Source organism: Carex rostrata, chromosome 33, assembly GCF_964058835.1.
Source record: "Carex rostrata chromosome 33, lpCarRost1.2, whole genome shotgun sequence".
Classification (NCBI taxonomy): Eukaryota; Viridiplantae; Streptophyta; class Magnoliopsida; order Poales; family Cyperaceae; genus Carex; species Carex rostrata.
Window position 1 is genome coordinate 3574928 of NC_135950.1, and position 13921 is coordinate 3588848.

General features: G+C 34.2%; 3 protein-coding genes across 3 annotated transcripts; all 3 read left to right on the top strand.

Moving 5' to 3' along the window:
* The first annotated feature begins 477 nt into the window (after positions 1 to 477).
* Positions 478 to 1503, top strand: LOC144548376 (putative disease resistance RPP8-like protein 4). Its single transcript, XM_078297041.1, has one exon. It carries the CDS (start codon positions 478 to 480, stop codon positions 1501 to 1503), a length of 1026 nt encoding a protein of 341 aa, XP_078153167.1.
* Positions 1504 to 5931: 4428 nt separating this feature from the next.
* Positions 5932 to 8465, top strand: LOC144548377 (putative disease resistance RPP13-like protein 3). The gene is made up of 3 exons (XM_078297042.1): positions 5932 to 6425; positions 6686 to 6907; positions 7667 to 8465. Exons 1-3 carry the CDS (start codon positions 6028 to 6030, stop codon positions 8463 to 8465), a joined length of 1419 nt encoding a protein of 472 aa, XP_078153168.1. The 5' UTR covers positions 5932 to 6027.
* Positions 8466 to 8927: 462 nt separating this feature from the next.
* Positions 8928 to 10214, top strand: LOC144548378 (disease resistance protein RPP8-like). The gene has a single exon (XM_078297043.1). It carries the CDS (start codon positions 8928 to 8930, stop codon positions 10212 to 10214), a length of 1287 nt encoding a protein of 428 aa, XP_078153169.1.
* The last annotated feature ends 3707 nt before the right edge of the window (positions 10215 to 13921 follow it).

The window sequence follows — 13921 nt, forward strand, 5'->3', positions numbered from 1 at the left end:
GTATAGAGTTTCCAATTGAATTGTTTCGAAGCTAAATATTTTTCTTTCTGAAACATTTACTGTCCTCAAAATTTTTTAGTGTAAATATTATACATAATCAATACTAATTTCTTTTACTACTTACCTTAGAAAAACGTGAGCCCCAAAAATTTACTTGTGACCTTTATGAGCACTCCAAATCCGATGTTCTTGTATGTTTAAAACAAATTTTCTTATTGTATATATAACAGGAGCCTGGTTCAAGTCAAATCTAGACATTTTGATGGTTCTATCGAACATAGCTGTATTCACGATCTCCTACGGGATCTTGCTATCCAAAAAGCTAAGGAGGACAACTTTCTTGTGGTGTATTCACATCCAGATTGTGATCAACAAAGCTTGAGTAGGGCGCGTCGTGTGGCAGTTCACCATCCAGATTGTGATAAACTCGTTATGAGCCAAAACCTCCGCACTCTGTTGTGCTTTGATGGTAAAGTCATGCCGAATTGTTCTAAGCAAAAGCTGCTCAAAGTGGTAAGCAGTAATACATCCTTGGAAAGCGTAGATGTGGGAATGTTTGAGGGATTATGTCAGTTAAGATATCTAAATCTTAGAGGGAATCTGAGTGACAAGTGTACTGGAGGAGATGACAAGTATGGGAAAAGATACTTGGAGAAAGTGATAGGCACCATGAAGTGTATACAGACTCTTGAGGTCATTCTAGTTACACGTAGGGAAACCTTCCCCACATATATTTTTCCTGATTGTGCATGGAACATGAAGGAACTGAGGCATATCTGGACTGGATCATTTAGACCAGAACTGCCACCATCAACAGAACTATCAAATTTACAAACGCTTGGAGTGGTTACTACCAATGAATCATGGAAAACTAGATTTCCTCATCTACCTAATATACGTACATTAGATTTATTACACGACAAATCATGTTCATGGATGGTAGTTGCCAATTTCCTTGGCATGTTAAAGAACTTGATCTCTCTGAACCTAAACAGTTCTTTCTCAGGAGACATATTTGATATGAGGGAATTTCCATTTTATCAGAATCTAAAATCTCTAACATTATACTCTAACAATAATGAAATGGCCACTGATATTGTCATGTTACCTCCTCACCTCATTTATCTTGAGATTAGAAATTTCCACTTCCAGCAAGATGTAATGCCGGTACTGGAGAATCTACACTGTCTCAAGAGTCTCGGACTGTTGGGATTCAATAAACCTTATAATCGAAAAATGAGATGTTCAACTAAAGGATTCAACCAATTAGAACAACTGAAGCTTTTCTGCATTACCGTGCTAGAGGATTGGGAGATAGAGGAGGGGGCCCTGCCCATTCTTAGAGAACTCAAAATTAAGAAATGTAAAGAATTGTGTGTTCCTCAGGGGCTACGACACCTAACCAACCTTCAAAAATTGGAATGGTGGGGTGTGGGCGATGAGGGTAAGGCAGACGAGGTTCGCCAATTATGCAAACATGTGCCTTCACTTAAATTAATTTAACTATTGATATATATAGTCACGCATGAACTCCGGTCAATGCATATTTTACTACTCCAAGACTCCAATTTCATATTTGACATTGTTTTCTCTTAAATTTCTTGTATGCATGTGTGCTTTGCATTTTTAATTTAATTCTGATGTTTTTATTTTTTTCTCTCTTGAGATAAAAAACATATATAGTTCAAGATTGCAAGTTTGAGTTTTCTTATAATAGTACGTAGTTGAGGGCGGGAATGTTCATATATATATATATATATATATATATATATATATAGGACTTGGCTACGTTGCTATGGGTTGCATAGAGGCCTCCCGTGCTACGGCTCAATATTCGATTTTTCAAAATCCAAACAGTCAATCCGAACCGTTCATCTTGTTCGCCATATTAATATGTGTTTGGAGATCAAATTTTATATTTTTTGGAAATTTTTTACTATTTTTTTAGATTTATTGAAAATCGTTGTTTTCAGACAAATCTGGATCATAAAAAATAGCGATATTCAATAAATCTAAAAAAATAGTAAAAATTTCCAAAAAATGTAAAATTTGGTCTCCAAATACATATTAATATGGAGAACAAGATGAACGGTTTGGATCGACCGTTTGGATTTTGAAAAGTCGAATATTGAGCCATAGCACGGGAGGCCTCTATGCAACCCATAGCATATTAGCCAAATCCTATATATATATATACGAGTAATGCTACGGTGCTATGGGTTGCATAGATTGCTACGGTACTACGGCTCAATACTCGAGTTTTCAAAATCCTAACGGTCGATCCGAACCATTCATCTTGTTCTCCATATTTATATGTGTTTGGAGACCAAATTTTATTTTTTTTGGACATTTTTTACTATTTTTTTTATAGGTAGAAAAATCAAATATCTGAATGGTGCAAAAAATTTTAGATCAACTGATTTTCTACCTATCTAAAAAAATAGTAAAAAATTACCAAAAAATATAAAATTTAGTCTTCAAACACATATTAATGTAGAGAACAAGATGAACAGTTAGGATCGACCATTAGGATTTTGAAAACTAAAATACTGAGCCTTAGCACCGTAGCCCTCTATGCAACCCATAGCACCGTAGCCTTACTTGATAGATATAGAGTAAGGCTTGGGTACTATGGATAACATAAGGTCATCCATGTTACGGGTTCATAAATCTGTCATATTACCTTCAAACTTTGATTTAAGTAGCTCCATAAATTAGTTATATAATAAAATTGTAGAATACTAATTGTTACTATTTTTATGATTTATGAAAGATAGCAAAAAAAAAAGGTCTAAAAATAAAGACTTCTATTAGTCAAACTTCTATTAGTTAGGTCGTTGATAAAGACTTCTATTAGTCAAGTCTAATCAAAAAGTCGATAAAGATTTCTACTAGTCAAGTCTAATTAGAAATGACCAAGAATAGACTAAGTCAAACTTCGAATTTATACTGAATTTTTTTTTCATAGCCTCCATTAAATAAATAAAATCCACAAATATCCTCAAATTTTTCTATTTTTAAAAATATCCCAACTGCTCAAATTCTAGACAATTCTACTGTAGCAATAGAACCAGCTAGATATTTTGAGCGGTTGGTATAGTGGTTGTTTCTTTGAAAATGTAACGTTCATATAAACAATTAATTTCTTGTCAAAATTATTAGTCACTATAATAATTAATATGATTTTCAGTCTATAATGGTATGTCTTGTTGACTTTTGATTTTTTCTTTTTCATAATCTTGTAAAATTTATGAAAATGTATACCATATTATTAGTTGCCAAAAAAAAACCTTTTATCTTGTTTTCTTTGTCAACAACATTAATTAACTTTATGTGCATAGTTTTCAATTTTTTTTTTTTTGTAAATTATATATTTTGACAAATTTGGAGGTTAAACCTATCAAATATTGCTACTAAACATTCAAGGGATTCAAAAAACTATCAGATAAGCACGATGAGAAACTTGCTTAATTAGCCACTTTAAATCGTTTAACGGGTTTTGTCTGCGAAATGGAATTATCGAATCTAAACTCTAGGACCCGATATGGTCTTCACGGTCTTGATGTACCTGCATCACTCTTCTAGTGTGGGAAAAATGACAGGCAGAGCCGGCTCCATCACGGAACGGCACGGCACATGTTTCTGTTCCGTGCCGTGACCATTCCTTGACATTTTGGTCACGGGACGGCACGCGAGTCACGTGTAATTAGAACCATTAGGTCTTTAATCAAATAGTGAATCTTGAAGAAACTAACTTAAATTATGAAAAAATAGTTAAACGTAATTAGTTACGTTTGGACACGGCACGTGAATAGTCACGGCACGCGAGTCAGGCGTGACTCGCGTGCTGTGATCATCCCTAGATGTTTTGGTCATGGCACGGCACGGGTAACTGTTCACTTGACACGGCACGGCACGGCACGGCACGGCACGTTTTTTTTCATTCTATCACACTCAACAAATATGTAAAGAAGGTTGCCAGTCTGGATGGAAAAAATACATAAAAACTAGGGAGTTCCAAACAATTGAAGTGCAAACCCTACAAGTTCTTACAGAAGCCCTCGGCTGCACGGCAAGAACCCTCGGCTGCACGGCAAGTTCAGAAACCATTAAAGGAATCTCAGAGATTTACCCAAAGATCCCTCAGAACTTCAAAATTCCAAAAATACCTTACAGCCTTGGAGAACTCTGAATAAATTAAAATAAATTCCATCAAATCTAGAAAAAAACCTAATAAACCCAAATAAATATCTTAAAATCACGAATAAACTCAAAAGCTAAAATACTTAATGTACAAAATATGTTTCTCAAAATCATTATCATTTATCAATCATGAAATTATAAAATAGTACTATGGGTACTATGGATAGCATAAGGTCATCCGTGTTACGACTTCAAAAATCTATCATATTACCTTCAAACTTCGATTTAAGTAGCTTAATAAATTAGTTATATAATAAATTAAATTGTAGAATACTAGCTTTTATTATTTTTTATTATTTATGAAAGATGACCAAAAATGGTCTAAAAATAAAGACTTCTATTAGTCAAACTCCTATTAGTCAGGTCGTCGATAAAGACTTCTATTAGTCAGGTCTAATCAAAAAGTCGATAAAGACTTCTACTAGTCAAGTCTAATTAGAAATGACCAAGAATAGACTAAGTCAAACTTAGAATTTATACTGATTTTTTTTTTCATAGCCTCCATTAAAAAAATAAAATCCACAAATACCCTCAAATTTTTCTACCAAATAAAAAATAAAATCCACAAATACCCACAAATACCCACAAATACCCACAAATTTTTCATAGCCTCCATTAAAAAAATAAAATCCACAAATACCCACAAATCCACAAATTTCGGACAGTTCTACTGTAGCAATAGAACCACCCAGATATTTTGGGCGGTAATTGGTATAGTGTTTTTTTCTTTGAAAATGTGACGTCCATATAAACAATTAATTTCTTGTCAAAATTATTAGTCACTATAATAATTAATATGATTTTCAGTCTATAATGGTATGTCTTGTTGACTTTTGATTTTTTTTCATAATCTTGTAAAATTTATGAAAATGTATACCAAATTATTAGTTGCCAAAAAAAAAATTATCTTGTTTTCTTTGTCAACAACATTAATTAACTTTATGAAAAAACTATCAGATAAACTCGATGAGAAACTTGCTTAATTAAGCCACTTTAAATCGTTTAACGGGTTTTGTCTGCCAAATGGAATTATCGGATCTAAACTCTAGGACCCGATATGGTCTTCACGGTCTTGATGTACCTCCATCAACCTCAACAAATTTCTAAAGAAGGATGCCCGTCTGGTTGAAAAAAATGCAGAAAAACCCAGGAGTTCCAAACAATTGAAGTGCAAACCCCTACAAGTTCTTACAGAAGCCCTCATGAATTCCAAATATTAATAGTACAGTCCTTAGGAGCTGGAAAATTACCAAGAACCCTCGGCTGCCCGGCAAGTTCAGAGTGGACTCCACTCACCCAACATAGCATCCGCTTCAATAATTAACCTTTCAATTATTCAGAGATTTGATATATATAGCTCTCAGTCTCACCTCTCCTATTCCTATCCAACTTCTCTCCACCGGGCACTAGCTAGGCTGTGCAACTCAACTCCAATTTCTTTCTTCTCCTAGTTGGTAATTAAGAAAATCACTCCTCGATCTATACTTTCGTGAGGTTTTTTTCTTCTCTTGCTTGCTCCATCTTGTTGCTTGTTTTGTTTGTGCACGTCAAATGTTTAATAAAATTCCCCAAAGAGTATTATGCATGTGCTATGTGGGTTATGTTTCAATATTCAACTGGGTAGTTAATGTTTAGTGCGTGAATCATCTTTCTACTATATATCTTCTAGCTCCTCTACTTCTTTAGATCACTTTCCCTACAACAACCTTCATTCAACCAAATGTACATTCCTCTTTTCCTTTTGTCATGCCTTTCTCATAATACACCAACATTTTATTAATTGTTTCTAACTAGTTTCAGCTCCACCTAGAATACAGAAGAGAGATGGCAGAGAGCATTGTAAAGGTTTTGCTGACCAAGCTCACTGATGTTGGCGTTAAAGAGGTTTTACGTCTATACGACGTCGATGAGCAAGTGGAGACAGTGAGCCGTGAACTCGGCTGGATTCAGGCTTTCATGAAGGATGCTGACAAAAAGCAAATAATAGATGAGAGACAGAAGCATTGGGTAAAGGAGGTGAGAGATGTAGCATATTTAATAGAAGATGTCATTGACACATTTCTCTCGGAGGTTCCTCTAAAACCGCAAAAACCCACTGGCATGATGGAGTCCATGAACAAGAAGTTGAAGATAACAAAAAACCTACCGACAGTACAAAAACTTGTCCATGAGATAACTCAGATCCAGAAAAGGATGGATGAGATCGAGAAGAGAAGAGTCAGGTATATATGTTGGTTTCTTCACGACTTAAGTTTGATTTGAATATTTTGTTTTGTGTTTTAGTGGAAGTGAGAAAGAGAAAGGAAAATAAGGGTGATACAAATTTTCATACTAAATTGATATTTTTCAACTCTTTTAACTTTAGAAAATATAAACATTTAATTTATGTATAAATTATTCAACCAAATCAACGGTAATTATTTAACTAATTAACCATTTAATTTAGTTTATTATCTCTAACTAAATTATTATTTTCAACAAGGTATGGAATCAATACTCTGGGCGAGGACAGTGGAGAGATCAAGCGGCCTATTAGGCCACCTGTGCTACCGGACATTGATCCCGATATTGTCGGGTTTAAGGAGGACCAGGACCATGTTGTGAAGGAGTTGCTGGATGAGAACACTAAGAGACGTTCTGTCGTTTCGATTTGGGGAATTGGTGGGCTCGGAAAAACGACTATCGCGCGTAAAGTATACAATTGGTATGTGCTATATATTTGTTTTTTAAAAAATAAAAATTTTACTTTTGAATTTAATTGTTTGATTCTATTTGATTACACTCTTCATTTTGCAACAGTAGAGCTGGTTGAATTTTATATATTTCTAATCAACAAATGTTTTCCAATTTTGTTCTAACTCAACCACTGTTGATTTGAACTTAAAGCTTTCCAGAAATTATGAAATATGTTTGATCAATTTAAAGAAAATTTTAATCGATTTGCCAAATTTCTAACTCATATAATTAGTTTTGTAAGTAAAAAAAAAATTCTGTTTAGATCCTCACTGTCCGATCAGTATATGGACCAATGAGGTGAAATGCATGGGTTCCTCTAATATATTCGTACAGATATTGATTGAACGGTCTGGATCTAAACAAAAATATCATGTATCCTCAGGTGAAAGAGTGAAGTGGTTTTGAGATCTGAGCATCCTCTGAGATATCTCAAATTTTGAGTTGATATATGAAAAATCTGGACCGTTCAAATCCTCTGTATAAATCTCAAAGCACAATAAATTGTCCAATTTTATCTAACTCTTTAATATCTATACGCTTGATATAACAGCCAACTAAATGTTATTAGGTACCTTACTGGTTGTAAATTGATATTAGCTAGTTATTTAAGAAACCAACAATATTCATTAATAATAAAGTGTTTCAGAATACTTTTTTTAATATTTTTTGAGTCTATTATATTTACATTTTTGTTATACTAAAATCCACTAAATTTTTATTTTTACAGTGATGATATCAAGAGACAATTTGAACTTCGCATATGGGTAGCTATTTCTCAAATGTTCGAATTAATTGACATTTTGAGAAAAATAGCGGAACAACTCAATCTTTGTATCGATCCGAGCAAACAACCAACAGAAGAAGTTTTTCTTACCAAGCTTCATGAGTCTCTTAAAGAAAAAAAATACCTCATAGTCCTTGATGATGTTTGGACAGACAATCTATGGACTCAAATTGAAGAAACACTCCGAGATGATAATAATGGAAGTAGAGTACTAATAACCACTAGGTTCTTTAATATTGCTAAAAAGGCTGATCCCACATGTGAACCGTACAAACCTGGGTTCTTAACGAAGGAGTTAAGTTTAGAGCTTTTGTTGAAAAAGGCTCTTCCAAATCAGGATCCAAATAAAAATTGTTTTGATGATCTTTCTGATATTCCAGATCAATTTGTTCATAAATGTGGTGCGCTTCCTCTTGCATTAGTGGTTTTAGGAGGCCTATTATCAACAAAGCCACGCAACTATGCTGCTTGGAGTAAGGTGTTACAAACAATGAGTTGGCATGTTGATGATGGAAAGAAATGTAGCGAGATCATTGGCACTAGTTATGAGGACCTACCATTTGCTCTTAAGTCATGCTTTTTGTACTTTGCCGCTTTTCCCGAAGACCGTGATATCGATGTTGTATCTTTAATTCGAATGTGGATCGCGGAGAACTTCATACCAGATGAAGATAATAGAACATTGGAAGAAACAGCTGAGAGTTACTTAGAGGATCTCGTGCAAAGGTATTACTTCATTTAATGTATTACACATTTCAGTGTAACGTGCTAATATCATTGTTGAATATACAAGTGTTGGTCCAATTTAGTTATTTATTCATAAAAGCCTGTAGGCATATATTAAATGATTTGGATACAATAGGATTCCAATATAAGAAGCGCTACAAGAAAAACAAAAAGGATATAAAGGAAAAAGATAAATAAAGTACAATGCAATCTGCACATACAAGTTATGCATAGAGTTTCCAATTGAATTGATTTATAGCTATATATTTTTCTTTATGAAATATTTATTGTCCTCAAAATTTATGCGTGTTAATATAATAATACATAATCAGTACATTCTTTAAGTTCTTACATACCTTAGAAAAATGTGAGCTAGCGCCATTAATAATTTAGTAATGACATTAATCATGAACGCTCCAAATTAATCGGATGTTCTTGTATATATGTTTAAAACAAAATTTCTTATTGTATATATAACATGAGCCTGATTCAAGTAAAATCTAGAGATTTTGATGGTTCTATCAAATATTGCTGCATTCACGATCTCTTACGGGATCTTGCTATCCAAAAAGCCAAGGAGGACAACTTTCTTGTGGTGTATTCACATCCAGATTGTGATCAACAAAGCTTGAGTAAGGCGCGTCGTGTGGCAGTTCACCATCCAGATTGCGATAAACTAATGATGAGCCAAAACCTCCGCACTCTGTTATGCTTTCATGGTAAAGCCTTGCCGAATTGTTCTAAGCAAAAGCTGCTCAAAGTGGTGAGTAATATATCCTTGGAAAGAATAGATTTGGGAATGTTTGAGGGGTTAACTCAGTTAAGATATATGTGTCTTAAAGGATATCTTGGTGACAAGTATTCTGGACGAGATGACAAGTATGGGAAAAGATACTTGGAGAAAGTGATAGGCACCATGAATTGTATACAGACTCTTCAAATCGATCTAGGTACACGTGGGCAAACCTTCAACACATATAATTTTCTGAATTGTGCATGGAGCATGAAGACACTGAGGCATGTCTGGACTGGATCAAGGAGACTAGAACTGCCACCATCAACGGAACTATCAAATTTGCAAACGCTGGAAGCGGTTACTACCAATGAATCATGGAAAACTGGGTTACCTCATCTACCCAATTTACGTACATTATGTTTAGAGAACAAATCATGTTCATGGATGGTAGTTGCCGATTTCCTTGGCACATTAAACAACCTGATCTCTCTCACCCTAAGAGGTTCTTTTTTAGGAGACATATTTGATATGAGAAAATTTCCATTTTATCAGAATCTACAATCTCTAAGATTATGGTATGACAATTCTGAGGAGACCCCTAGTAAAATGGCCACTGATGTTTTCATGTTACCTCCTCACCTCATTTATCTTCAGATTAATTGTTGTCACTTCCAGCAAGATGTAATGCCGGTATTAGAGAATCTACACTGTCTCAAGAGTCTCACAACATGTGGAGTTAATAAAACTCATCGAAAAATCAGATGTTTAGCTAAAGGCTTCAACCAGTTAGAAAAATTGTGGCTTTATAACATTACCATGCTAGAGGATTGGGAGATAGAGGAGGGGGCCCTGCCCACTCTTAGAGAACTCGAGATTTATGGATGTGAAAAATTGTGCGTTCCTCAGGGGCTACGGCACCTAACCAACCTTCAAAAATTGACATGGCGGTCTGCGAGCAATGAGGGTAAGGAAAATGAGATTCGCAACTTATGCAAACATGTTCCTTCACTTACATTAAACTATTTATAGAGAGCCATGGACTCCGGTCAATGCATATTTTACTCCTCCAAGGCTCTAGTTTCACATTTGGCATTGTTTAATCATAATTAAATTTCTTGTAAGCATGTGTGCTTTTTGCATTTTTATTTCAATTTCTTATATTTTTATTTTTTTTCCTCTTGAGATAAAAAACATATATATCACTTCAATGATATAATGGACCCTTGGTCCAAAACCAGAGTTGTATTCCAATCTTATATAGTTCAAGATTGCAAGTTTGAGTTTTCTTATAGTAGTACGTAGCTGAGGGCGGGCATGTTCTATGTTTTGTTTATAGCAAGCTTCTAAATCAGGTTGCACACAAAATTATGAAGTATACAAGATTGACAAAAAGAAAAAAGAACGACAAAATTTTATTTCGAAAAAAAATGTACTGATCAAATTCTCTCTCCTATTTTCAAACGTATCCCACAATATATTCGATATTTTATTTTATCTTTAGCACTAAAATATTTAAACGTGTCCCATCAAATCAAATAGGGGATATTTTCTATTAAAATTTTTTTTCATTGAATTTTTTTTTCTTTGTATTTGTTAAAAAAAATCATAAATTGATTCATAACTATATATGACACACAATAACAATTCGATACTATATAGATACTCATACAGTTGCAATTGTACATAAAATGATTAAATGCCAAATATGACCATCTAATCCTAAGTGGTGTATATCTAGTAGGCCATGAAATCCAGTGTTTTCCTTTAGGGTGGACTTGGCCTACGAAAAATACCCCAATTTCAAAATTTTATCTTCTTTTCCTTTTACGATGGCCATTTTTATTAAAACTCTAAAAAAAAAGTTTTTTACATATCTACCTCCGTATTTGGGTTTTTTTTTTAAATTGCTTCGACCGCTTGGCCCACGGGCGGACCGCCCCTCCTAGCAGACCGCCCGGGTCAGGGGCGGTCCACTAGGGACCATACCGTCTGGGGTCCTGGCAGTCCTTTTATTTTTTTTCTTTTCTTTTTAGAGAGAGATCTTAATATTTTGATTTAAATAATTTTGTGAAGAAAAAGTTTTCTAGTTTAGAGTGTATGCCAAAAAATAAGAAATTTGATATATTTATAAAGTGATGTCGTAACTCTTTATAACTTTAACTTAATTTGTTAGTTGGATATCACAAGTCTAAAGATAATACTAAGGACTTTGCCTTGATTCTCGTCAACATATACCATTTTTTTTAGAGAATAATTGGATTATTTGATTATTGTCAACATATACCATTTTCTCGGAGATAGGCAAACGACCACAATAAATAGTAAATGCATTTAAAATAATTATATGAATAATTCTTTAATAATCTCTTAGGTTTTTTACTAAACAAAATACCGATCGGTGTATGTACGTCTACCGTTGAACGAAAACTTAAATTGAATTTTTGAGATACTAAACGATGCTTTTTTTTAATATAATGATTGGCCACAGAAGATCCAAGATGTAGCTTCAATCTTTGAATCCAATTTAGATGTAGCTTCAATCTTTGAATCTAATTTTTTTTTTCCACCCTCATCCTTTATCGGATTCAATAGTACTGAATTTATGTGGTCTGTTGTGTGTTTCGGTGATATTTCTTGTATTCCTGTGGTGGCCAGTGTCATAAAATGCGGCCACATATGCATTTGCGGTCCTAAACTGCATAAAATCCAACTATGCGGATTAATATGCGGATTCAGTCTTAGTATTAATCAAAACTAAATCCAGAACATTTAAAATATTTTATTTATTCATAAAAAAAATCCGGATTCGATCCAAACAAAGGATCCGCAACCCAACTTCAACAACTCATCCGGATTTGTCCGGTTAAGTGAGTTTTCCTTTGATCTCCAGCTTCTTTTATAGACTCTCAGATGGTTCATTCTAGTTAGTTATTTGATGTGGGACTAAAGGAAAACAGTGAAATCCGGATTCAATGCATAGATTGACGCGAAGTTATATATTATTATTAAGAGAAATGATTTTGTCCCCCTTGAATCTATCCCCTAAACGCCCCCTGCATCTTAATACCACTTCTAACTTTTCAACTCAGTTGACTTATAACGAACCTTATCCAAATTAAAAAAAAAATATCATTACTATTTACGAAACTATTTTGGAAAATGATAATGATTGTCGCAACCATCAGATAATATGTCAAGTAAATTATTTTGAGAAAATACAAAAATTGGATCGATCCAAAAGATAATATGTCAGATAATACAAACTATTTTGAGAAACGAGAAAATTGAATCGATCCAAAAGAAATCGCACGATCAGATAATAGTAATTAAAACTGGGATCTTCGTAGCCGTCGAAGAGAAGGCCGTCGAGAGATGTCGTCAGAGAGAAGGTCGGATCGTTCTCTTCCTGCACCGTCGAGATCTGACGAGGAGAGCGTGATGCACCGTCGAGATCTGACAAGATTCGGCGAGGAGAGTCCGGTGCACCATCGAGATCCGACGGGGAGAGTGTGGTGCACCATTGGAGGGGTCCATGCTAGCCCAGTGAAGGTTGTCAAAGTAGAACATATGAATATTTTATTAGTTAGATATGAATACTTCATTTGTTAGATTTCGAACATGTATGAATACTTCGTAATCGTCAGTATGAATACTTCTTGGAAGAGATGGGGTGAGAGAGATGAATCTGACTTTGAATTTTGAACTGTATAAATTATTTTAAACATGTATGAATACTTTGTAATCGTCAGTATGAATACTTCTTGGAAGAGGTGGGGGGTGAGAGAGATGAATCTGACTTTGAATTTTGAATTGTATAAATTATTTCAAACATGTATGAATACTTCGTAATCGTCAGTATGAATACTTCTTGGAAGAGGTGGGGTGAGAGAGATATGCATGAAGAAGGGTCTCACTTTGAATTGTATAAATTATTTCAAACATGTATGAATACTTCATTAGTTTGATATGAATACTTCATTTGTTAGATATGCATGAAGAAGGGTCTAACTTTGAATTTTGAATTGTATATTATTTCAAACATGTATGAATACTTCGTAATCGCCAGTATGAATACTTCATTTGTTTAGATATGAATACTTCTTTATTTAGATATGAATAATATATAGATTCGCTGTAGTGGTCTCCAATCTTGACAAATGTCACTTTCAGGCGGTTGCGGTCCCCAATCCAGACTGTCACAAGACGTCAGCGGCCCCCCTGGTCGTTACTGGTCCCCTCCAACTTGTGTTTACATATGACGAATGGTTCTGATAATAAGTATGAATACTATAAATCCGTAGGTATGAATACTATACGTTTTGACTATTAATAAAATAGCATTAATCTTGCTCTTTGGTGGTAGTTAGCACGTTTTAACTATTTTTTTTGTCTTTCAGTGCGGGGGACAGATAGGGGACTGAACTAGGGGGACTGTTAGTCGATCCCTATTATTAAATCCACTCATGAGTCACGACTCACGCCGACAGCTTGCATTCAATTCAAGTAATAAGATGCAATCTAAATGGGGCAAATGGGCTATGTATATGTGCACATAGTTTTTTGATCCAAGCTGGACTGTTATAATTTTAGTTTCAATTTAAGAAATGGACTGTTATATAATTTTAGTTTTAATTTTTACCTTGATCCAAGCTGGGCTGTATAATTTTTTGTAACTAAAATTATAAATTATATGAATAGACTGTTATATCAATTGCAAATATTACTAAAATCCGCAT